Genomic DNA, 20,904 nt, shown 5'->3' with positions numbered 1-20,904 from the left:
ATAATTAATTAAATTATTACTAATAAGTATCTAAATAATAAATTTATCTAAAAAACTTTAAACCTGCTTTAAAACAGCGCTAGTTAGTTAAAAAAAGTAACACTAGCTAACTATAAAAACTAAAATAGTAAGCTATATTACTATAACTAACTTATAATTTTTAATTTTAATAAACTAAGAATTAAACTACTCTAAATTATACACAACTTGCCTGTTAGAGAACACCTAAGCAGAGAAAAGACTTTTAACCTACTACAGAGAGAGTACTACTAGCCCCGCATGTTCTATACTGTACGCTAATATGTATTATGTTGCTATACTTGCTATAAAGTAAAGGCCTTTTAAGAAAGGTATAATAGCTTACTTAAACTACTTCTAATTTCTAAATAAGCTTAGAAAGACATATTAATTAATTTTATTATAGACCTACTTTTATCTAAAAGGTATATAAATATTATAGTAGTTGTTAATTACTTAACTAAGTATTAACACTTAATACTATATTTCTCTATAACTGCTTCTAATATAGCCTAGTTATTCTACTAATATGTATAAGTTTACTATAGCCTGCCTAACATAATTATATTAGATAAAAGTACATAGTTTGTTTTAGCCTTTTAGAACAAACTTTATAAACAGCTTTAAATTATTCTCTATTTATTTATAGCTTTTTACTTAGAGACTAACAGCTAGACTAAGAACATAAATGCTGTAATAAAATAAGTCTTATAAGTGTACATAAACTACTAGTAGAATAACTAAGTAAAATAGTTAGCTATAGCATAGTTTAAAGCTAATAACATAATATTTAAATTAACATAAGTATCTCTATTTTTAGTAAACTATAGATACTACTTTTAAATAAAATTTAAACTACTTTTAAATACCCTTTAACTAACTTATTAATTTATATAAGTAATAAATGTAAACAGACTTATTAATAAAATCTAAAATATATTTAAATATATTTATAAAAAGCTTACATAGGCTTAAGCTTTTTAATAAGAGTACATAAACTAATTTTAAACTCCTGCCCCTATGTATGCAGCTAGCAAGAAGGTCTAGCTAGACACTAGAAATATTTAAATAAACTAATAATTAAAAAAACTTAATTAGAAAAACCTTAGCCTTTTTATAGTAGCTTATATAGTCTTATTACACACTTACTAATTAATCCTACCTAACAGCATAAAGATACACCCTGTGTTCTATGTATTATTGCTGCGCTAAGTAGCCTCTAAATCTAACTATCTACCTAGACAGCTAAACCTACTACCTAAACTTATTATTATAAATAATAAACTAGAATATGTTATAAAAGACATTAAATAGATCTAGTTTAATAAAAAAAATGTATCTATAAATACTTTATAAAATAGACTAGATACAATAAACTGTTATAGAAACCTATAGAAGCCTTATAAGAGAACTCTGTAGTAACCTAATTCTACGCCTAATACCTATCTAAACTAAACCTATACTCTAACAAAAACAACCTAATGCTAGAACTACTAATATAAAAGATTCCCTTTCTAATAAGAGGGGGGGTACTGTTATAGTATCCTCCCTAGATCCTAGACATAACTATATTAGACGCGTACTAGAGTATTATTAGTGCATGTTTAACATAAATACAACATAACATAGATATAAACTTAAGCATAAACTGCCTTAACACTAACTAAACTTAAAACAGGCTTAATTTATACTTAAAGCGCTTAAACTTTTAAGCTAAGTATTTAATTACTAATTTCCTTCTAAACTTTCCTGTTCCTTACATAATGTCTTATACCTACTATAATACCTCACGTAGTAATTAAACTAGACCTCTGTGAAGCTCTATAACCTTACTTGTGCACAATTGTGACATTATAGTTGTACTTAAACTACTAGCAGGACAATTAGTGTAAGCTGCTACTGTACGCAGAGTATGCTTATAACTCTAAGAAACACTCCTCCCACAGTAAATGCCTAATACGCGTAGTGTACAGGGTTACCCTAAAGGGCTTTAATAGGGTTAAGGACAATTATTAGCTTAGGCGCCTGCCCTAGGTATAGGACAAGTCTGGAAAGGCACTAGCCTTGCAGGACTAGGTAGTTGCTTATCTCTTAAGATAAAACAAGCAATAAGAAGCTGCGCGCTTATGCCTTAAGCAGGCGCAGCAGCACTAGGTTAAATAGTACAACACTAAGCATTTAAAAAAGCACTTTAGTGTAGAAGATTAAGTTATTCTAAAGTTAAAGCATATTAAAATATAGTGTTTATTAAAGAAGCTTAATGCAATGTACTTAAGACCCTTTAAAGTACTTAAGAAAATTAAGAAGCTAGCATACTAGCTAGACCTACTATAATTAATATAAAGAATTTATCCTGTCTTTTATGTTTTACTGCTAGAGCAATAAAATAAGCCTTTTTAAGAAAAGCCTTTCTAGCCTAGGCCTGTACACGTCTTAGAGACAGATAGTACTAGCGCCTATAGTTTTCTATTTATTAACTTACTAACTGCTAAGTTATTGTCCTAATGCTTTTATGTCTCTATCTAACACTTACTATTTAAAGTTATAGTTAAGGGCTTTTAAGATTAGATCTAAGTCCCTGTCTACTAGTATATCTGCCTGCACATGCAAATTAATAGGAGAAGCATCTAAAACTGCCCTTTTGTTATTATAGACCTTAGCTCCTAGAATTGCATTATTAGCATTAAATAGTTATAACGTTTTAAACTTTATCTAGATACAGAGAGGAATTAGATTATATAGCCTAGTAAATATCTGCCTACCTACAAACCTTTGCCACCCTTGCTTATGCAATTAACCTAGCCTGCGCGCAACAAAGAAGTAGAGCTAGATATTAAACAACACAACACACTATAGAAAAAGGACTAATTTTAGTAGTTATACAGCTTAATAATCTACTGCATTAAGGGTTTACTAAGGCTACTAAAATTATACAGATCTTCTATTATCTACAGTCTAAAGACACTTAAATTGTTCTTCTACTTATTTATTAAAAAGTCTAGAATAGGTCTAAAGGAGGTTTGTTTAGCTACTATTACTCTAATTTTAGCAAATGCTTTTTATTTTAACATAAAAAGAAAAAAAAATAAGTTCTTTTTAATATTTATTTATAAAATTAAGTAGTTAATTAAAGATAAGCAAGCCTTATAGTTAGACGCTAAATGCAAAACTAAAGCATTAGTAAACCTCTAATTGCCCTCTAAATACTATTAGTACTAAGATGTATTTAGCCACACAGCAGCTTACTAGCTACTAGTACATTGTCTATATAACTATAAGATTGTCCTTACAGAGCCTCTCCCTAACAGTTACAGTCTGTTGTACAAACAGAACCTTAAGGAGCTAAAGGCAACAAAAAATACATTATAGATAATCTAAAATATAGCTTTATTAAGTAGAGTTAAAGCCCTTTTACATCTCTTATCTTTTATGTACAGAAACTAAATAGCAACTTATATATCTGCGTTAATTACTGCAAACTTAACACTCTTACCTGTAAGGATGTGTATCTAATACTGTGCATAGACAAACTCCTGTTAAGACTTACTAAGGCAGTAATCTTTACTAAGTTTAATATTTACGCAGCTTTTAATAAGATTAGGATAAATCTAAGCTCTAAAAAGTGTACTACCTTTTAGACATAATATAAAACCTATAAGTGTAAAGTTTTGCCTTTTAGATTGTGCAATAGTCTAGCAACTTACTAGCACTATATAAACAACATATTAATTAACTATCTAGATAATTTTTATATTACCTATCTTAATAACATTTTTATCTACTCTAAAAACAAGGCAACTTATATCTTTTATATTAAGAAAGTCTTAGAAAAGCTATAGTAAGCAGGATTATAAGTAGAGATTAGGAAAAGTAAATTTTATGTTACTTAAATAAGGTATCTTAGCTATATACTTTTAAATAAAGGACTAGAGGTTAACCTAGAGAAAGTAGAGGTGCTACGCAACTAGCAGGCGCCTACTACTGTAACAGGTGTAAAATCCTTCTTAGGCTTTACTAGATTTTATTAGTAATTTGTTCTAAAAATTTTTTATATAGCAAAACTAATTATTACACTTTAAAGCCCTACTACCTTTTTTATATAAACTTTAGAGTGTAATGTGGCTTTTAAAAAGCTAAAGTCTAAGCTATTAAAAATACTTACTCTCTACTATTTTAACTTTGTGTTGTAAACTAAAATTAAAACTAACACTTTTAATAGGGTAGTAGCAGGAGTCCTTTCTTAGGAACAAGCAGATAGAAATTAGTGCCCTGTATTGTTCTATAGCAAGGTCCTATCTAGTTTAGAGCTGAACTAGGAGATACATAACAAGGAGCTATTTGCAATTATTACTGCGTTTAAACAATAAAGGGCTAAGCTTACATCTGTGGCAATAAGCACTCTAGTATATACTAATTATTGTTTATTAAAGTACTTTATAATAACAAAGGTGCTAAATGCTTGTTAGGTCTATTAGGCTAAAGAGTTAGCTTAGTATTGCTTCTAAATTAAGTACACCCCTAGTAAGAATAACGCTAGGGCAGACATTCTTAGTTGTTGCGAACAAGACGTAGAAAATTTAAAAGCAGCTTAAACTAACAATAGGTCAAGGGTCCTACTAGGACTGCACTAACTCCCTCTAAACCCCCTCTGCCTTGTCCTTAGCCGCCTAAAAGCGCCGCAATGTCCGCCTAAAGGTTAGACACTAGAGCCTCTAGGGCTGAAACCTGTTAGAGCAGCTTAGTATTCTAGTAGAACAAGGCTACCTAAACACTAGCTGCAGGAAGCCTAGCTTCCTGACTCTTTATAACCTGCGCTACTTACGCTAGGTTCTAAGCAGACTCTAAAACAGCCTTAAAGGCCCCTTTCTTATCTTTCTTACTCCCTGCGTTTTAGGCTGCCGCCTATAGCTTAAGATGGCCCTAAAGGACTAGGAATTCCTTCTTGTAATAGAAAAGGACCTACGTGCGCGTTAGTAAACTATACCCTAGCAGTATTAGACTATATTTGTACAGAGTTGCATTTTTTATTATGTAAGGTGTAATATTTACATTTCTTTAATCTAAAAGACTAATAGGAAAACTTAACTTAAAGGCTATAAGTAAAAGCGCAGGCAGCCTAAAAGCAGATAACTTAAAACGCCTCTAAAGAGGCTCTAGGAGGGGGGCAGAGCAGCATAGTAATTTTCTTTAATGCTATAATTAGTTAGCAGACTAAGCTATAGAATGTTAGGTGCATAACAATACCTATAAAGTAGAGATTTAGATAATAGCTAAAGAAAAAACTAATAACATTAACTAAACTATATAAGTAAGGCAAGCAAACACTTATTGCTATAAATAATAAATTTACTATATTAATAATAACTACACTACTAGTTACTACTAAACAAAAACATTATAATAAAGGCATTATATTAGTATTAGGTTTTTAGTTTATTTCTTAGTAACAAGAAATTTTAGTTAAGATAGTTATACTTATTGTATCTTATCTAAATTAGTTTTTAAAGTAGTTTTAAATATGTTCTACACATTGCAGATAGGGACTATTAGCTTACAGAGGGGGGGGTAGTGTAACAATTCTACAAATTGTTCTATCTTAGGTTGCTTAGATCCTATCTAAAGGGTCCCTATATCGGCCCTGACCATGACTCAACCCAGCCCCCTGCAGTTACCCCTATTCCCTTATGTATTTAGTCGCACCTTGCCCCTGTAGCTAGCTCAGTAGTTTTCTGATATCCTACGTACAAGGCCTATAGGTGTCATTGGTATTCCTAGGTCTCTAAGTCCCCACGCACTCCCATATGCCTCTGAGTGGATTCATACCGCATTCGGACCCATTGTCTTGCCTGCGCCGTTACAATACTTAGTGTGTAAAAAATTAGCTATATTAGCTATAGCTACTAGCTAAGGGGGAAATTCTTACATATTTAGCTTAAGTATGTGCTAAATAATTACTTACTTTTTATTATTATCTAGCTTTTATAAGTTAGCTATATAATTAGCTTAGAAAAGTTATTTAGTATGTTAGTTACTTATTATTTTTTAAAGGACCTTGTAAATAGCTGCAGCATGTTACTGTAACGATTCTCATGAATCGTTCCATCTCGGGTCGCTCGGATCCTATCCGAAGGGTCTCCGTATCGGCTCCGACCCTGGTTCGACCCTGACTCGACTCTGCCCGGCCCCCTGCTGTTACCCCTATTCCCTCATGTATTTAGTCGCACCTCGCCCCGTAGCTAGCTCGGTAGTTTTCTGATATCCTACGTACAAGGCCTATAGGTGTCATTGGTATTCCCAGGTCTCTGAGTCCCCACGCACTCCCATATGCCTCTGAGTGGATTCATACCGCATTCGGACCCATTGTCTTGCCTGCGCCGTTACAGTTACTTAAAAAGTGTTATGTTTTATTTAAAAGCCTAAAGCATAAGCTGCATCTAACATTCTTTTAACATATTTAAGTAGTGTTGTTAGAAATACATTAGTGTAAGAAAAGTAGTGTAGTAAGGTCTTAGTAAAAGTAAGCAACTTAGGTGTGTAAGCAACTCGCCTATAAAGTACGTTATGTATAAAATAAAATTAGTAGATTAAAAAGCTAAAATTGTTTTATAATACTAAAAATAAATAACGCCTAAAATATAAGTGCTTTATAATATATAAGTATAGATAATAATAAAAAGAGAAGTTAAAGTAATATATAAAATTAGTTATAAAAAGGTTATATTATACATATAAATAAATTTAAATTACTTTAGACAATATTAAATCTTATTTAAAACATACTTGTAATATTCTTACTAAAGTTTTATATGTTATATTAACTTTTAAAGTCTATATATAATATACTTATTATACTATCTAAAATTATATATTTATTCTTAAGTAGTTAAAAGTAGTTATATATATAAAAAATTACTAAAGTCTTTTAGACAGCTAATAAAAGAAAATATTAGTTGTAGGGGGTTAAACTACTAACTATAGGTTATACTCTATTAGGAGTAGCAGTATGCATGGTGGTATGTGCGTTGTCGGTTCTCTCATCAGCCGTCTGAGCTAGCTGAGATAAGTACGCACGCTTCTAGTTGCCCTAACGTCTTAACATTTCGCTCTAGATAGTCCTTAGTCCACGAAAATTAGAGGTGTACTGAAGCCCCTCTTTTAAGAGTATATTTGAATTAGCCCTATTACTAGGCATTTGGATTTTGCTAAGCCAGCTCACCAGTCCCCCTTAATCGAATTCACTCTCTAAAATGGGCGACGATCTTCCTCCCTTCGCTATGATTGAATTCATCTTTAGCGATCACGACGCTGCCCTAACAATTATGAGCCGCGGAAAACGCTTCCATGTTTTCTTCACAGCCGAAGATCTCCGGGGACCTCAAAGGGACGGGACACTGGTACAGACGTTTCTCAGCTTCCGAAAGAGCATGGATGATGATCCACAAGCTATGGAGGCGTTCGAAGAGTGGATGTTGAAGCCGTGTGTTTCCTACATGGACCAACTGGCGCCGCGGAGTACTTTAACCCGGAGACATTCTTCCTCAAATTGGCGAATAGAGAAGGTCGCCTCGAAGGAATACGATGTCCCGAAGATCCTTCGGTAACTCGTTCCCTTACGCCAAGAGTGTTGATGTCTGATCCGACAGTGTCAGAAGCCATCTCCCAAGGCGTATCTTGCATCCCAGCTTTACAGCTAGTGGCTGTTCTGGAGCCAGATGCACATGAAGCAGACTACGATTTGATTCCCAACACGGTTCGGGCAATTGGGAGAGACACTCAATTCCACTTCAAAGGTGCATTCGAACAGCAGTCATTAAAGAGGGAACTTGACATGCTACTCCGTTTCAGGAGTGATTCCTTTCCTGATGACTTGCTTGTCTCAAGGCTTGGAGGGCTTGTAACATGGGATGATGGGCTTTCTATCATGGGTCTTCTCGTTGAATATATTCACGGCAGCAAAACTTTAGGATACGCCGCAGAGGATGCTTCGAAGGCTGAACGAGAAAAATGGGCGCAACAGATACGAGCCACAGTCAAAAAGCTACACGATGCAAACGTTACCTGGGGAGACGTGAAGCCGGATAATGTTTTGATCGACGCGAATGGCGACGCTTGGGTGATAGATTTTGGTGGGGGTTGCGCTGAAGGTTGGGTTGACCAAGAGCTAGAGGGCACAAAGGAAGGAGATTTGCAAGGGTTGTCGAGTGTTGAGAATTTTCTTGGGATAAAAGCTGTTGGACATGAAGCAACAGAAACATGAATGCCCGTGGTCAGTAATAGAGCGCGGAGCCCATCTGGGAGGTTGACATGGTCAACATGACACCGTTCAAGGCCCTAATTCCTTCGCAAAGGAATACGCTTTTTAATTTCTAAAGGGCTCAGCTATAATAATGCACGAAAAGTACTTGATAGCGGGCTATCCACCGTAGATCGAGCCGAAGGCCATCTAAAGATGACTAGGCTAATATCGAGCTTATTAGTGTTGAAATGGATAAAGGCAGGATAAAAAACTAGGCCGCAATAACTTACAGCGAACTTTTATCTATGTTTCTGCGGACCCGATCCTCCGGGGTCATCCATTGGCCAGAGCAGGGCCTCACGGGACAGCACCGTGACATCAATTGCGAAACGACAACGTCACACTTGGAGTAATATTTCTAGATACCCCCATACCGCCAACATGCTTAGTATATCTGAACCACGGTCCCTACAACTTTGCGCCTGAATGTACAGGTAACGCGTTTTGTTGTTGAGGCATGTCGTGTTGAAGAGAAAGCCAATGGTCTTGGCGGATTTTGCGCGACTGGTGGTGAAACACGTTATACGTGAGTGTCGTGCTCGAGACACAATTTGGATAATTTCTCGTAGAGGGTTTTCGATAGCTTCCGGTAATTGTTGTTTGCAGCTCGCCTCGACTTAGCGTGTGCTAGTACGTATGAATGCTGTTGAGACGACATGATTATAGTGATAGAGATACGGCTAGTCTGCGAATATGTAGACGATAGAACGGCCTTGCTACGCGACGCGGCTTTCGAACTAACATACCCGACTACTGGTCCCATTTCGGTTTTCTAGTTCCTGATTTGGTAGATTGCGTTTTGGGACGTAGCGCGCTTCCTAGGTCCCTTTTCGAGCCCCTTGTCGGTTTCAAAGACTAACCAAAAACGGTTAAATTTCATCGTCCTCAATTTCGATATCCGGTTCCCGTTTCGACCCCAGCCGAAAATGGTTCAACATCCTCAATTCCCACTTTCGCTATTTCAGACAAGGTAGCAGGAGATACAATTCGTGATAACAGCTCCTACAGTGACGTAGTGAGACAAAAATAGTATTGTCCTCGTTGTTGCGGCGTATAGTGTCTTGCGTCATCGATCATGCTTCTGTGAGAAAACCTCTCCAGTGAAGCATGATTAAGTCCGACCTCCGAGTGGACATCTCATGAGGGAATGTGAGGACGGATAATTACATCCCGCATGAATAAAGTGCTTTAGACGGTAGAGCTCGATTCCTGTATTGTGTATTCCATGCCGGAAATGCCTTTATATGGGTAAAATTCCTAAGCGTCGCGACTAAATACTGTACTCTGAATCCCACATGGATGAAGCTCCCAAGCTGCAGAGCTCCAACCAAGCTTGCGCATCCCGTACGGGTAATTATTGTCTACGGGCAATCACAACACACGGCCATTTTGCGAGTAGGGGGCTGATGATTATTAATCTAGAAACCCGTATGGGATTAAGTCTTGTTCGCGGACAAATCCGGAGAGGAATCAGACAGAATCAAGTATCCACAAGATTCTCGGAATATATTTTCCTATCATCAATCTACTTGGGTTTTGACCCGATATGTGAATTACCTCCAGACATGGTGTTAAGACCGGCCGATGCAGCTTCTGGTGGACGAGAAAGCACGTACGACAGCAAGGCTTAACACTATGTATTTTTTTTTTCGCCGCAAGCCCTCGTTCTACAGACAAGAGTTCGTAGTTCCGCTGGATGATATAATAGAGTGATAGACGGAAGGTGGGGATATTTAAGATGTTAAATTAGTTGAATGATTGCGGCACGGCGGGATTTGCGTGACGCAGGGACGGACGTTAGGCGTTATAAAGTTTTCGCCTGTTAAATCAGTGGAAAATTAAATATGTTTCTTCGTGGTTCAGAGAATGAGCTGCTAATCAGCTCTTTACTCGGAAAATCACTGAATAGTCTTGGAGTCCCTCTTTGACAGCATTACCTGCCTACACCTACGCGCAATTCCTCCTCACCGAGGTTCTTAACCTTCTGCCCGTGATCACATGCCGTGAGCTAATGTTGCTGCTTATCTCCTTCTCTGTTCATTATTCGCGGTTCAATTAAGCTCACACCCCTCTAGGACAAGAGCGTACCCTCTACCCTAGTAAAGCTTAGCTGCATTGCTTAGATCTTTAGGATCTAGCGCTAACGCTAGAGTTACGCTATTATCTATCTCCTTCTCTTCCTTAACTAGGTATTAATTAAGTTTGGCTAGTTGGACTTGCTAGACGTTGTCATTGTCAGGGAGGTGGGGAGGTGAAAGGCTCTCGGGATTCATCCCCTGTGGACTCCCGTCTCCAAGATCCATTATTGTGAGCGCTAAGGTTGTGATTGCTTCTAATAGCAGACTCTAAAAGATTTCTGTAACCTCTTCCCCTTGTTTGTGGAAGCAGTCTGCAGTCATCAGTTTAAGCAGTTTGATACACTATTGATATCAGTACTACACAACTGTAATGTCAACCACGCCTCCCATTATCATGCAACCATCAAAAAGGCAAGATATCGTTATATCTCGACACCACCCTCAACCCTCACTCCACTTAACTTCCCACTCTTAAACTCGTCTACAATCTGCTCCATCGTAACCCACTCCACCCCCTCATGAGTATTAATCCACTCAATGAACCTCTCATGCAATAGCACCACCTGCGGCTTCCCACTGACTTGGGGATGAATAGTAATCGGAAATACAAAGCTGCCATCATCCGGACACTCTCGGTACAAATATTCAAACTGTTCTTTCCAGAGCCGCTCGATAACAGCGGTATCAACGAAGCCATGCGTTGAGGCTTGGGTAAGGGACAATTGGAAGGGCGGCCAATCGTCCAAGTGCCAGTTTGCAGGGATTTCGACGACAGATGAGAGTTTTAGGGTGGACATGGGGGTCATCCAGTGGGAGGCAGATTTGGAGACGTCGGTGCTGGTAAGCGTGGTTAGGTGTGGGGACGGGACATAGTAGGGTTGGGAGTCGTGGTGCATGAAGGAGTGGTCGTATTCCTTGTGTGTTGAACTCACAATTAGCGACTCTCAGGGGCAGTCAGCACAGAACTCACGATGCCGAACTCCTCAAGCAGTTTTATCGTCTCGTTACTCGTGCTCCAAGCCGGGGCTGTCCAACCTCGCGGCCTCTTCCCCGTAAACTCGTGGATCACTTTTATCGACTTTTCCAGCACGTCCCTCTGCTGCTGCTCGTTCAACGTCGAGACAAATTCGTGCGTATATCCATGCAAACCAATTTCATGCCCCTTTTCCACAATTTTCTTGATCTGCAACGGGAAGCTTTCAACTGTGTGTGCGGGCGCGAACCATGTCGCCTTGATGTTGTACTTGTCCCACAGTTTTAGGAGGCGGTTGATGCCAACGGTTGCGCCGAAGACGCCGCGCGAGACATCGGTGGGGTTTGCATTGCTTCCGTCGCGAGTGTTTATCCTAATCGTAAATGCCAACATATGTCGTAGTAGAGGAGAGAGATCTTACCATCCACTCACGGCATCGATATCAATGCCATATCCGCAAAGCACTCTTTTTGGCATAATGAAATCTCTCACTCGGACTTAGGTTCCAGAACAGCAACCTAGAGAAATGAAGGGACAAGACTGAACTTTATTCAACTTCTTATAAACACCGGAGCAACATTCTACTTATCAACCATGACCAGCAGCTACCTCCCCGGGCTTCGCCCGCCGCTCCCACCATCCTGTTTGGGTCCCGCAACTCCTGAACAACAAATTCTAGAACGGTATGCCGAGACGCCAGAAAGGGTTCCGTGCATGCTAGCAATATCCGGTACGTGGCAATGAGACCTTGAGATGTCAGATATGTGGAGATACGCGCAACAGGTGGGTGCTTGGAAGCGGGGTCTGACGATCCCTACGGGCGGAGATGGGCGCAGAGTGGCAGCCGAGGAACCCCTCCCGCCAGCTCTAGCGGGAAGAGATAAGTTTGTATATTATTCTGATATTCATATTGTGGCGAGGAGACACTGATTCAAGCACTAATACCGAAGAAGGGTAAACTTTTACGAGAATTAAAGCCTGATTCTGCCTACTCATTTGTCTTAAAATTACCATCATGTTGGTCGTTGAGTGCAGAGGAACGCCCTACGAGGTACGTCATTCGTCACTCTACGACCACTTCTGTCCATCAAATACACCCCAAAACAGTCCCTGTTGCCGCTGCGGGGTTTTCTGACAACCGTCAAGATCGGCCACCAACACGGCTCCGCGGCCAAATTGGAAGTGGGCCGTTGCATCGACTTCTATGGTGCCCTATTCCAGAAAAATTGTAAGCAGACGTGGACGCAGGTCCTTGAAACGGCTTCCAGTTTCGAGCAACATATCCGCGTTACTTGGCCGGCATACCATGAAGAGATGCGAGGAGTTGCGGATGGCGCGGGTGTGGAGCTGTTGGATATCGTGGCGTTGAATGTGAGGACTGAGGTTGCGTTCGGGCAATTTAGTGATGGATGTACTAGTCTGGCGTGGCATACAGAGAAGAGGGTTTTCTTAGGACAGAATTGGGATGTAAGTTCGAACCGTAAATAGACAGTGTAAGACAGGTACTGACCAGAAGCAGTGGATGGATGAGCAAAAGAACAACCTCATTATAACCAAGATCACCCAGTCTGGCAAACCAGCAATCCAGCAAATCACCGAAGCCGGCATCATTGGAAAGATTGGATTCAACTCATCCGGCGTAGGAACACTACTGAATGCAATCAAAGTGAAAGGTGTCGATCCGAGCAGAATGCCAGTGCATCTCGGCCTTCGGATGGCGCTCGAGAGCAATTCCGCTATGGAAGCGGTTCAGAAATTGGAGAGCTATGGGATGGCATCTTCAGCACATATTCTTATTGCAGACACGACTACCGCTGTTGGCCTTGAGTTTACCAAATCGACTTTCGCAAGGTGTCTTCCCGACTCATTGCGCCGGGTTGTGCACGCGAATCACTTCCTACTCGAGCACCCAGGCGAAGTCGACACTGTGTGGTTAGAGGACTCTCCCGTTAGAGTAAAGACCATGACAGAGAATTCAAGTAAGGTTGGAGACGGCCAACGCCAGCCAACATGGGAGGAGGTAGGCCGACTGTTTGAAGACGAGCAAAACTACCCGACTGCAATTTGCCGCGCGGAAGAGGCCGGTAGCGGTACCAGAACGCTTTTTAATATCCTGACAGACCTGAAGACCAGGACAGCAGTGATTCGTAAGGGACTGCCAACGAAAGTTGAAGAGACGGTGACGATGTCGCTGTAGACCGTCAGAGTTGCAGGCAATTCTCCTTTTTACGAATAGCTCCTTTCAACATATCAAGTCTAGTCTTCCTCTCGCTTAAGGAAGTGGTTCCACTAGCGAACGAGGCTTCTTATGAAATGGCAGCGAGGCAATAGATTTCCCATCCTTATAAACTCAGTACAAGAGAGATGTGGCCGCTTGGCGGTCGCGACCCTCGCTAGATTTGATGTCAAGCTTTTCCGAGATGGGAAATTCAATAAATTAGAGCGAGCCAATGAGCGGAATCAGCAAGACTATCCACCACAGACTCTGCCAGAAGAACTAGGGATAAATAAGCACGTAAAAGTTCCCCTTCGCACAACTGCTCCACTCCGCCGATAAAAGCCCACTCAACTACACCAAACCTTAACCTTACTCAACGTCCATCCCGGGTGGGTGAGAGAGTAGGCTCTTATTTCTCCTATCTGGTCCTGAATTCGCGGACCGACGCTGCGTGCTTACCTCAAGTTTGACGGAAGTTACACAAAGCATCGTTCAAACCCTCTTTGATTACTGCAGCATTCTACAAGAACGACATGTCCAGAGACAATCTTCTCTAGGCATATCGAAGATCCTAGCCCGTACAAACCTACTTTAAACGCATTATGCTCTGGAACCCCTTTAAACTTGACTCATTTCCGTCTCAACCCCAGTTTGAAGCAGCGTTAGATCCCAGAACATGACTGATGTAATCTGGCGATAGCTCGCTATATCGCACTTTGTTTGATTGGAGATTATCTAGTTCTCACACCTGTGGCGGCTCCCATGGCGTCTCATCGAACTCGAACGGATCTGGAGGTGACTGCGAGTTTCTCATGTAGACCTTTGCTCAGACTACGTGGTAGCGATAGTCTGCTGCTGTAACTTTGAGTCTTCCCCGGTATTCTCGTACCACAACTGACATTTCGGAATAGCCTGGGTCGGCTTCCTTCAAGTGTGATACCCAAGGCTTCAGCTTCTCAACCCATACGAGTTCTTCTCCTATGGCTTCTTGAAGAGCCAACAAAGGTATGCTGTTCTCTTCTATCACTACAAAAAGAATCCTGTGGATGTTACGACCCCACAAAAGGCATTCCGGCCAACAAATTCCTGAGTTCGCCAGCCCGCAGTGTTGTAGTCCGTTCTGAGCTGGGGATATTGGATGGGGCAGATAAAGCTCCGTTCCATCTGTGACTCGTGGATTTGGTTCATTGTACAAAATATGTAAAGGGTTCACTAAGATAGGAAAATGGAACATGGCGTGACATCTCCTCGATGTTTCCGGAGTGTGTGAATACAAAGCCCCTATTCGTTCACTGGTAACCCTGACTTACCAGCTCATTTCTATATTTGCATGCCGGTCATCGACGGGAGCTTTTATTAACCTACCTCATAGATTCTTAGACCTGGCTGCAGGATCTACAGTTTGCGCGTCGTACGCGTATGAATTAGTCAAGGATGCTCTTGCAGCTCGCTCGCGCTGTTCATTTTTTAGGCTTGCCAATATCTGCTCGATAGCTACGCTGACGGCACAGTCGACTTAGTTAACGGCACTTCTGAAAAATAACCCGACTCGCCATACCACTAGCGTTGAAGCTGGTATCAACTTCTTCTTCATTGCGCTGACAACCTTGTCTCACTGTGCTGCCTTAAGGTAAGACCCCATCCAACCACGCTCCCCATTGCCTCCCTGTCCTCTAACTTCGCCCCTAGATATACGGGAAAATAGAGAGAGCAATAATTTCCTTGAATTCGACTAAGGTTGCACATTCTGTCATGTGTTATGTTTATTAATCATATATAGGTTGTCATGAGGTGCAAGTTGCGTTTGTTCGTGCTGGTCTGCGTTCTCATGATCACCATTAATACTGGAGGTTAGTGTAAGCCGTGCTTTGTGACCGAACCGTTCATTAATGGGTTTTGGCTAGTATCTTCATAGGAACTAGTCCCGGAACTGGGTCATTCCATAGTAGTATGGGTGCCATCTCTTTGCGCATTTTGGTTACTAACGCAACAAGCTAGATTACACCTCTTCGCCATTCACCGAATGCTGGATACCGATAGGGTTTGGTAGCACTGCTGGGAATGGCAATCTTCGAAGTAGCGCTGTCGACGATAATCAGTTCGGGATTTGCGGCTCCGGAGGGCGATTTTTTGTTTTCATGTATGTCTATCTCGACTTCATTCAAGCAGCTGGTTGACATCGTGTAGGACTGCCGCCACCCTAGCAATGTTCTCTTGCATGGGCGGAGAGATGGTGGCATGACAGCTGGTGAGGTAAAAGAACCTTAAAAAGACGTCCCGGTTATTATGTTATTCGCTAACCTTGTACCCTTATGTCATTGTCCGTTCGTTGCCTTGTCCGCCGCGGCAAATGTTAACTATGCGGGCCCGACTTTTGTAAAGCGATGGGCAGCCGGGCCAGATATGCAGTCGCTGTCACCTTCCCTTATTGCTGCACAGTCGTCAGCTCTTTATGGTATTCTTAAAGTTCTGAGCCTGTTCTTCGTAATCTCTGCATATACCGCAGGGTAAGCCAAACTTCTAGACCAAGCAATCCATATCCGCTCATAATATTCATCAACTAACAAATTTGCAGCAACACTGCCGCGTACGTAGCCTCACGTGCGAGGTTCATGTGCGATGTTCATGCTTGCTCAAACATATATGCCCAACGGGTAGCGGACGTTGTTGGTCGGACAAACAATAGCCACACGCTGCTTGCAGCTATTCTCGCATGCTCAGCGTTTGGTTTGCTATCGCTTGTAGGTCTAAGCAATAACAGATACTCGCAGTTGAGGCAATTACCGTAATTCTTAAAGAATGAAACCCCTAGCGCAGAATGAGTAGCCTCGGATAAACTCTCGGAGTTCTTCACCAGATTTATGGCCTGTGTTTACATCTGTGAAATTGTCACGTTTCTCAACTTTAAGAAAGGGTAAGTTGACCGACACACGGCATCCTTCGAGTGACTTCTTTCTAAACGGCATTGACGCAAGTCTCCAGGCTCGAGCGATTAGGGAGACGCGGAATTTTTAGCCGGCACTAACCATTTTACACAAGCCAGCCCTTCAAATCAAGATGGCAACCTGCACCTGTCTATATCTGCAGAATCAGTGGCGCCTTTGTCATCATTTGGTCCAGAATACTGCCTCTCTATATTCTTAACGCAAAACGCACGCTCAATTCAGGCGTGAACCTCAAATCCACTCTAGCGCTAGTATTTGCTGTGATTGGGTGTTTATCGGGGCACGTAAATATCAATGGAAATAATACGTTTTTGTTACACGAGCGATTTGGTCCAGACTGACGTCCATGTAACCGGTCCTCTTCGGCACCTTCTAAGCTAACTTACAAGTACATCTTCCATTGCACATCTTGTGTCGACCCGCGCGATCTCACCGTCGGGGCTTACACTCTGAGTGATCTCGAATCACTAGAAAGAGAAGATCCGAAGAGAATGTCTGGAATTCCTCCACCGAATGCAACTGCAGTGGGTGGAGCTACCAACGCTCACAGACCCCGTATTAGTCCTATCACACCTGTGTGTGAGGGAAGCAATGGCTCGGATGGAATATTGAGATTCTGAAAGCTGGAAAGGAAGACAGAGGGTTGGTAGTTGAAAGACTATCGAAGAGACCCAAGAGAGGGGAAAGGGGGTTTTGGAGATAGGTATGGAGCTTTGTTGCTGTGGATTAGAGAGATAGTTCCTTGCAATTGATATGCCACGATAATTAAACTGGGCGAGCAGGTCAGCAGAACCGAGATCGCGCAAAAGATGTAAGTCCGACTGCTAATTGTACAGCACTCTTAGCGCGCATAAGAATCTCTCTACCCACTTCCCTCTCCCGCAAGCTCCGTGAACCCAGAACCACTCACTTCTCCCTAATAACCTCAACTCTCTCTCCCTGCACTCCCTTTTCCTCCGCCCTTACCGTATTCCCCTCACTAACATTCAAGTCCGTGTCGCGATGCCCATCCAACACCGCCCCTTTCCACACATTAGCGTACACAGGGAACACCCACGCGAGCACGTAGAATGCTGTTGGAATCGCCATCGCGATATGAAAGTTGCCTGTCCGCGTGGCAACGGCGCCGGTCATAGGGGGAATGGCTGCGCCACCAGAGATTGCGGCTACGAGCATGGAGCCCCCAATTTTTGTGTGCCGGCCGAGACCACGCAGTGCAAGGGTAAAAATTGTGGCGAAGCAGGCCTAAGTGGGTGTTAGTGGGGTTGATGTTGAGTTTGGATGGTTGTGAGAAGGGGAGCTGGTGGGTGGAGTGAAGACCTACACTTTCGAAGCAGAGAACCAGAATGAGCAGTGCGACGCTTGTGTGGCCATGGGACAAAGTAGCAGCGAGCCCGAAAACGAAGCAGAGTCCCAGATACGCCCCAAGAATGAAGCGTGGTTTGAAGGGTTTGAGCGTCATCAGCATGGCCGCGAGGAAACGGTTGAAGGCGTAGAGACCTTGTCCAACGGCTAGGAGGTCGGCTACAGCTCCGTTAGCTAGAACTAGTTGAAACAGGGACATGGCTTGAGTTACAGGAGAATGCCTTGTCATATCCGGCCTCCTCGCAGAAATTGATGAAGTAGTTGGCAACTGCTACCTGCGCACCAACATAGCAAAACTGCGACCACACGCCCAAGAACAAGTTGTACTGTTTCCGGAACGGTCCAACCTCCTCCCCCGCAACCTCAACTTCCTGCAAATTCATATCCGCATCCGTAACCTCTGGCATCGGCGCGAAGAAAAATAAGATAATCAACAATGCGACAAAACATGCCACACCCAAGTACACCCATTGCACGTTCTTAAGCCCCTGTGCAGTATCAACAGTCTTTGCGAAGAAGACGCGGGAAGCCAGCAACGGGGCAACGAAGGATCCGACACCTTGAATGCCTTGGGCGAGATTGAGGCGGATTTCGGAGTAGCGGGGTGGACCGCAGATGGAGAGGAAGTTGTCAGCGCCGGTTTCGAGAGTGGAGAGTCCAGCCCCGACAACGAACATGCTGCCACAGAAACCGCCGAACGAGGATTTGGTGCCGGAGGGCCAGAAAAGGAGACAGCCTACTGCTAGGATGGCAAGGCCTGGGGCTTGTTAGGAAGCACTCGCTGAGGAGCTATGGGGAAAAAGCGTTGAGTTCTGGGGAAGGAAGCAGTGTGGGGAATTCATACCAGTCATGAATGTCACCCTAAATCCAAATCGCCGGAGGATCCATCCAGAGACTGTCAGAGGGCAAAGGAAGTATGCACCGAAGTATGCAGCAGATAAGCCAGATGCTTCACTGGGGGAGATGTGGAGAGTGGACTGGAAGTGCGAGTTGAGCACATCGAGGAGACCGTACGCAAAACCCCAGAGGAAGAACAGAATTGTGACTATCAATCATCAGCTCTGCGATATTCGGAGCAAGGGCATAGGCGAACGTAGGGAGATGCTTTATACCTAAGAGGCACGGAATAAGGGATTGTCGTAGTGTAAGGCCAGCGCCTTCGGTAATAGCTTTGTCGTCAACAACGATCTTTCGTCGGTAACCCATTTTGAAGCTCTTTTTTGTCGCTCAACGATAAACTAGTTTGGAAAGACAAGCAAGACTAGTTTCGGTGATTTTTACAACGCTCTCAGCATCCCAACTTATACTAAAAATCACACTCCAAAGCCTGTGCCCGAGTCAGCTACCAAACCACCAGATACCACTACTGGAACAATGTCCCCCGAGTAGCTTCACAAAATATAACGAACTTACAAGTCTAGCGCAACGCCTTTCGAGGCTTGCCCGTCGGCGCGTCGTTAATTCTCACGAGGAAGATCTTGTCAGGGCCACCCCGCACTGGCGTTGCTGGTCATCGGTGTATTAATATGGCGAGAAACCGGGAGAGGGCCTGTGCCCCATGAGGTGTAGCGCCTGGATCGTGGTTCCGCATTTTAGATTGATGAAAGTGTTTCCTTATTGGAATATATTAGTAGGAGATTTGCGCGTTGATTGGTAGATGGCACCACCTTTGCACGGCATCTGAAAGCCCGAGACGGTGTGCCATTTGGGCGCGGGACTTTGGGCGCTCTGTTGGGGTTCTAGAAGGATATGAGCGGGCGACTAGTTGGCTCATGGTGGCATCACTACAATTGGATCAACTTCTTGATGGAATAGAACTGGGGAATGTTGGTTTATCTGAACCTCGGTTCGTGATGACGGCTAATGTTGTGCATCGCTTTAATTAATACCGCGATGCTGGGATGTGCAATTCTGGTGAATTCGCCATCACATCTACTGAGCATCACGTGATCGCTGCAATACCCAGTGCCTACTGAAGGGCTTCCACCGTAATAGGGCATAGCTTCATTCCTAGCTTCGTCCAGGTTGGAATTTAAGGTACTGAAACGTAACGACGGTGCACACAACACCTTCCGTTCAAGTTCGTTCCTAACACGGCTCAGTGGATCATCTCATTGGTCGAATTCCATCAGTTAAAAAAAAATTTTTTTGAGGGACAAAAAATATGTGCACTACGTTTAGAAGTTACTGAAGGAATGTTCTAGAGTTCCCAAGTGACACTCGCTATGCTGATCGATGAATAAGTATTACCGTGTCGTCCATTGTTCTTTTCCAGTACCGAATGTCCCTCAGAGCTTACAATTACTGATATCAACGAGAGTATACGCAGCGTCAACCCTTCCAAACTGGTCCGCATTGCCATCGGTCAGGGTGTTCATAGCTTGCTTCCCGATGTTGAAGCCGCTTGCGGTATGATCGATAGCAAGGACGTAGATCGTTCGGCTGTTGTATGTAACAGAGTAGCAGGTTCCGCACTACGAGAAGCCGCACATTAGCACGTCGCTGTTGTTCAAACTATTCGGGTGTGGATCATACCATTGGGCTGTTCCACCCCTTAATTTCCTGGTACCCGCCAATGTTTGGATACGTGGGGATATCTCCCTGGGTGTTCCAATGGTACCGGGTCATCAGGCCGTTCGCGCCATCTGAGCAGGAAACAGCAGTGAGAGAGCGGCTCTTGTCATCATAGCCAGCATCCCAAGACACTAGAGTTGAAAGAAATCAGCCGGGGGTGCAAACATAAGAGGAGAGATGAACGTGTACCAGTAATAGCTTGGGAAAGACTGGCAAAGCCAAGAGCACTAGCAGTGAGAGCGCTGGAGAACCTCATGATGCTGAATTCCGGAGGTAATGTTGGTGAGGTGTTCTGAAGTTGTGTCGGAATTGCCTCTTGGACGGGGTTGTCTCGCGTTGATTAAATATTTTGGTGATGCGAGAACGGATTAATTGGTATGCTGAATGCTAAGGTGATGAGTAGACTCTCTCGTCGCCCACACCGCCATTTTTATACT

The 20,904-nt window shown here is 42.6% G+C and overlaps 7 protein-coding genes across 7 annotated transcripts; 2 read left to right on the top strand and 5 right to left on the bottom strand.

Moving 5' to 3' along the window:
- Positions 1-7,792: 7,792 nt before the first annotated feature.
- Positions 7,793-8,239, top strand: BDR25DRAFT_154064 (uncharacterized protein; the record flags this gene model as incomplete). The annotated part of the gene is made up of 1 exon (XM_033683945.1): positions 7,793-8,239. A coding segment is annotated over one exon (447 nt), but the record flags the coding sequence as incomplete, so codon positions are not given.
- A 2,464-nt stretch (positions 8,240-10,703) lies between these two features.
- On the bottom strand, positions 10,704-11,874 carry BDR25DRAFT_338341 (glucose 1-dehydrogenase). The gene is made up of 3 exons (XM_033693275.1): positions 11,787-11,874; positions 11,363-11,738; positions 10,704-11,306 (listed from the first exon to the last, which is right to left on the bottom strand). The coding sequence occupies exons 1-3, from the start codon at positions 11,840-11,842 to the stop codon at positions 10,815-10,817; spliced, it is 924 nt and encodes a 307-aa protein (XP_033554333.1). The 5' UTR covers positions 11,843-11,874; the 3' UTR covers positions 10,704-10,814.
- Positions 11,875-12,380: 506 nt separating this feature from the next.
- BDR25DRAFT_274667 (peptidase C45 acyl-coenzyme A:6-aminopenicillanic acid acyl-transferas-like protein) lies at positions 12,381-13,562 on the top strand (the record flags this gene model as incomplete). The annotated part of the gene is made up of 3 exons (XM_033687425.1): positions 12,381-12,416; positions 12,512-12,832; positions 12,885-13,562. 3 exons carry the CDS (start codon positions 12,381-12,383, stop codon positions 13,560-13,562), a joined length of 1,035 nt encoding a protein of 344 aa, XP_033554332.1.
- A 639-nt stretch (positions 13,563-14,201) lies between these two features.
- BDR25DRAFT_347839 (uncharacterized protein) lies at positions 14,202-15,329 on the bottom strand (the record flags this gene model as incomplete). The annotated part of the gene is made up of 7 exons (XM_033694325.1): positions 14,202-14,297; positions 14,332-14,382; positions 14,416-14,830; positions 14,877-14,903; positions 14,966-15,077; positions 15,133-15,181; positions 15,231-15,329. 7 exons carry the CDS (start codon positions 15,327-15,329, stop codon positions 14,202-14,204), a joined length of 849 nt encoding a protein of 282 aa, XP_033554331.1.
- A 2,105-nt stretch (positions 15,330-17,434) lies between these two features.
- On the bottom strand, positions 17,435-19,099 carry BDR25DRAFT_207062 (glucose/galactose transporter; the record flags this gene model as incomplete). The annotated part of the gene is made up of 5 exons (XM_033684513.1): positions 17,435-17,773; positions 17,853-18,052; positions 18,105-18,650; positions 18,738-18,938; positions 19,006-19,099. 5 exons carry the CDS (start codon positions 19,097-19,099, stop codon positions 17,435-17,437), a joined length of 1,380 nt encoding a protein of 459 aa, XP_033554330.1.
- A 109-nt stretch (positions 19,100-19,208) lies between these two features.
- On the bottom strand, positions 19,209-20,193 carry BDR25DRAFT_1447 (uncharacterized protein). Its single transcript, XM_033683894.1, has 5 exons — position 20,193; positions 19,736-20,121; positions 19,561-19,677; positions 19,307-19,506; positions 19,209-19,220 (listed from the first exon to the last, which is right to left on the bottom strand). The coding sequence occupies exons 2-4, from the start codon at positions 19,891-19,893 to the stop codon at positions 19,404-19,406; spliced, it is 378 nt and encodes a 125-aa protein (XP_033554329.1). The 5' UTR covers positions 19,894-20,121; position 20,193; the 3' UTR covers positions 19,209-19,220; positions 19,307-19,403.
- On the bottom strand, positions 20,182-20,723 carry BDR25DRAFT_320777 (Asp f 13-like protein; the record flags this gene model as incomplete). Its single annotated transcript, XM_033691929.1, has 3 exons — positions 20,182-20,367; positions 20,429-20,598; positions 20,657-20,723. The coding sequence occupies 3 exons, from the start codon at positions 20,721-20,723 to the stop codon at positions 20,182-20,184; spliced, it is 423 nt and encodes a 140-aa protein (XP_033554328.1).
- Positions 20,724-20,904: the final 181 nt, after the last annotated feature.

The sequence above is a fragment of the Lindgomyces ingoldianus genome, assembly GCF_010093535.1.
Source record: "Lindgomyces ingoldianus strain ATCC 200398 unplaced genomic scaffold BDR25scaffold_1, whole genome shotgun sequence".
NCBI lineage: Eukaryota > Fungi > Ascomycota > Dothideomycetes > Pleosporales > Lindgomycetaceae > Lindgomyces > Lindgomyces ingoldianus.
Note: the sequence above shows the minus strand (reverse complement) of the source record. Positions and strands in the feature narration are given on the sequence as shown.

What these genes read in the sequence shown, in the direction of transcription:
- BDR25DRAFT_1447 (XM_033683894.1), bottom strand. Translation starts at nt 19,893, where the DNA reads ATGCCCTATTACGGTGGAAGCCCTTCAGTAGGCACTGGGTATTGCAGC. An exon ending in AGCCGTCATCACGAACCGAG is followed by an intron (nt 19,678 to 19,735) that starts GTTCAGATAAAC and finishes ATCCAATTGTAG; the next exon opens with TGATGCCACCATGAGCCAAC. An exon ending in CTTTCAGATGCCGTGCAAAG is followed by an intron (nt 19,507 to 19,560) that starts GTGGTGCCATCT and finishes TATTCCAATAAG; the next exon opens with GAAACACTTTCATCAATCTA.
- BDR25DRAFT_338341 (XM_033693275.1), bottom strand. Translation starts at nt 11,842, where the DNA reads ATGCCAAAAAGAGTGCTTTGCGGATATGGCATTGATATCGATGCCGTG. An exon ending in ATCGATGCCGTGAGTGGATG is followed by an intron (nt 11,739 to 11,786) that starts GTAAGATCTCTC and finishes ATTTACGATTAG; the next exon opens with GATAAACACTCGCGACGGAA. An exon ending in TGCTTGAGGAGTTCGGCATC is followed by an intron (nt 11,307 to 11,362) that starts GTGAGTTCTGTG and finishes TCAACACACAAG; the next exon opens with GAATACGACCACTCCTTCAT.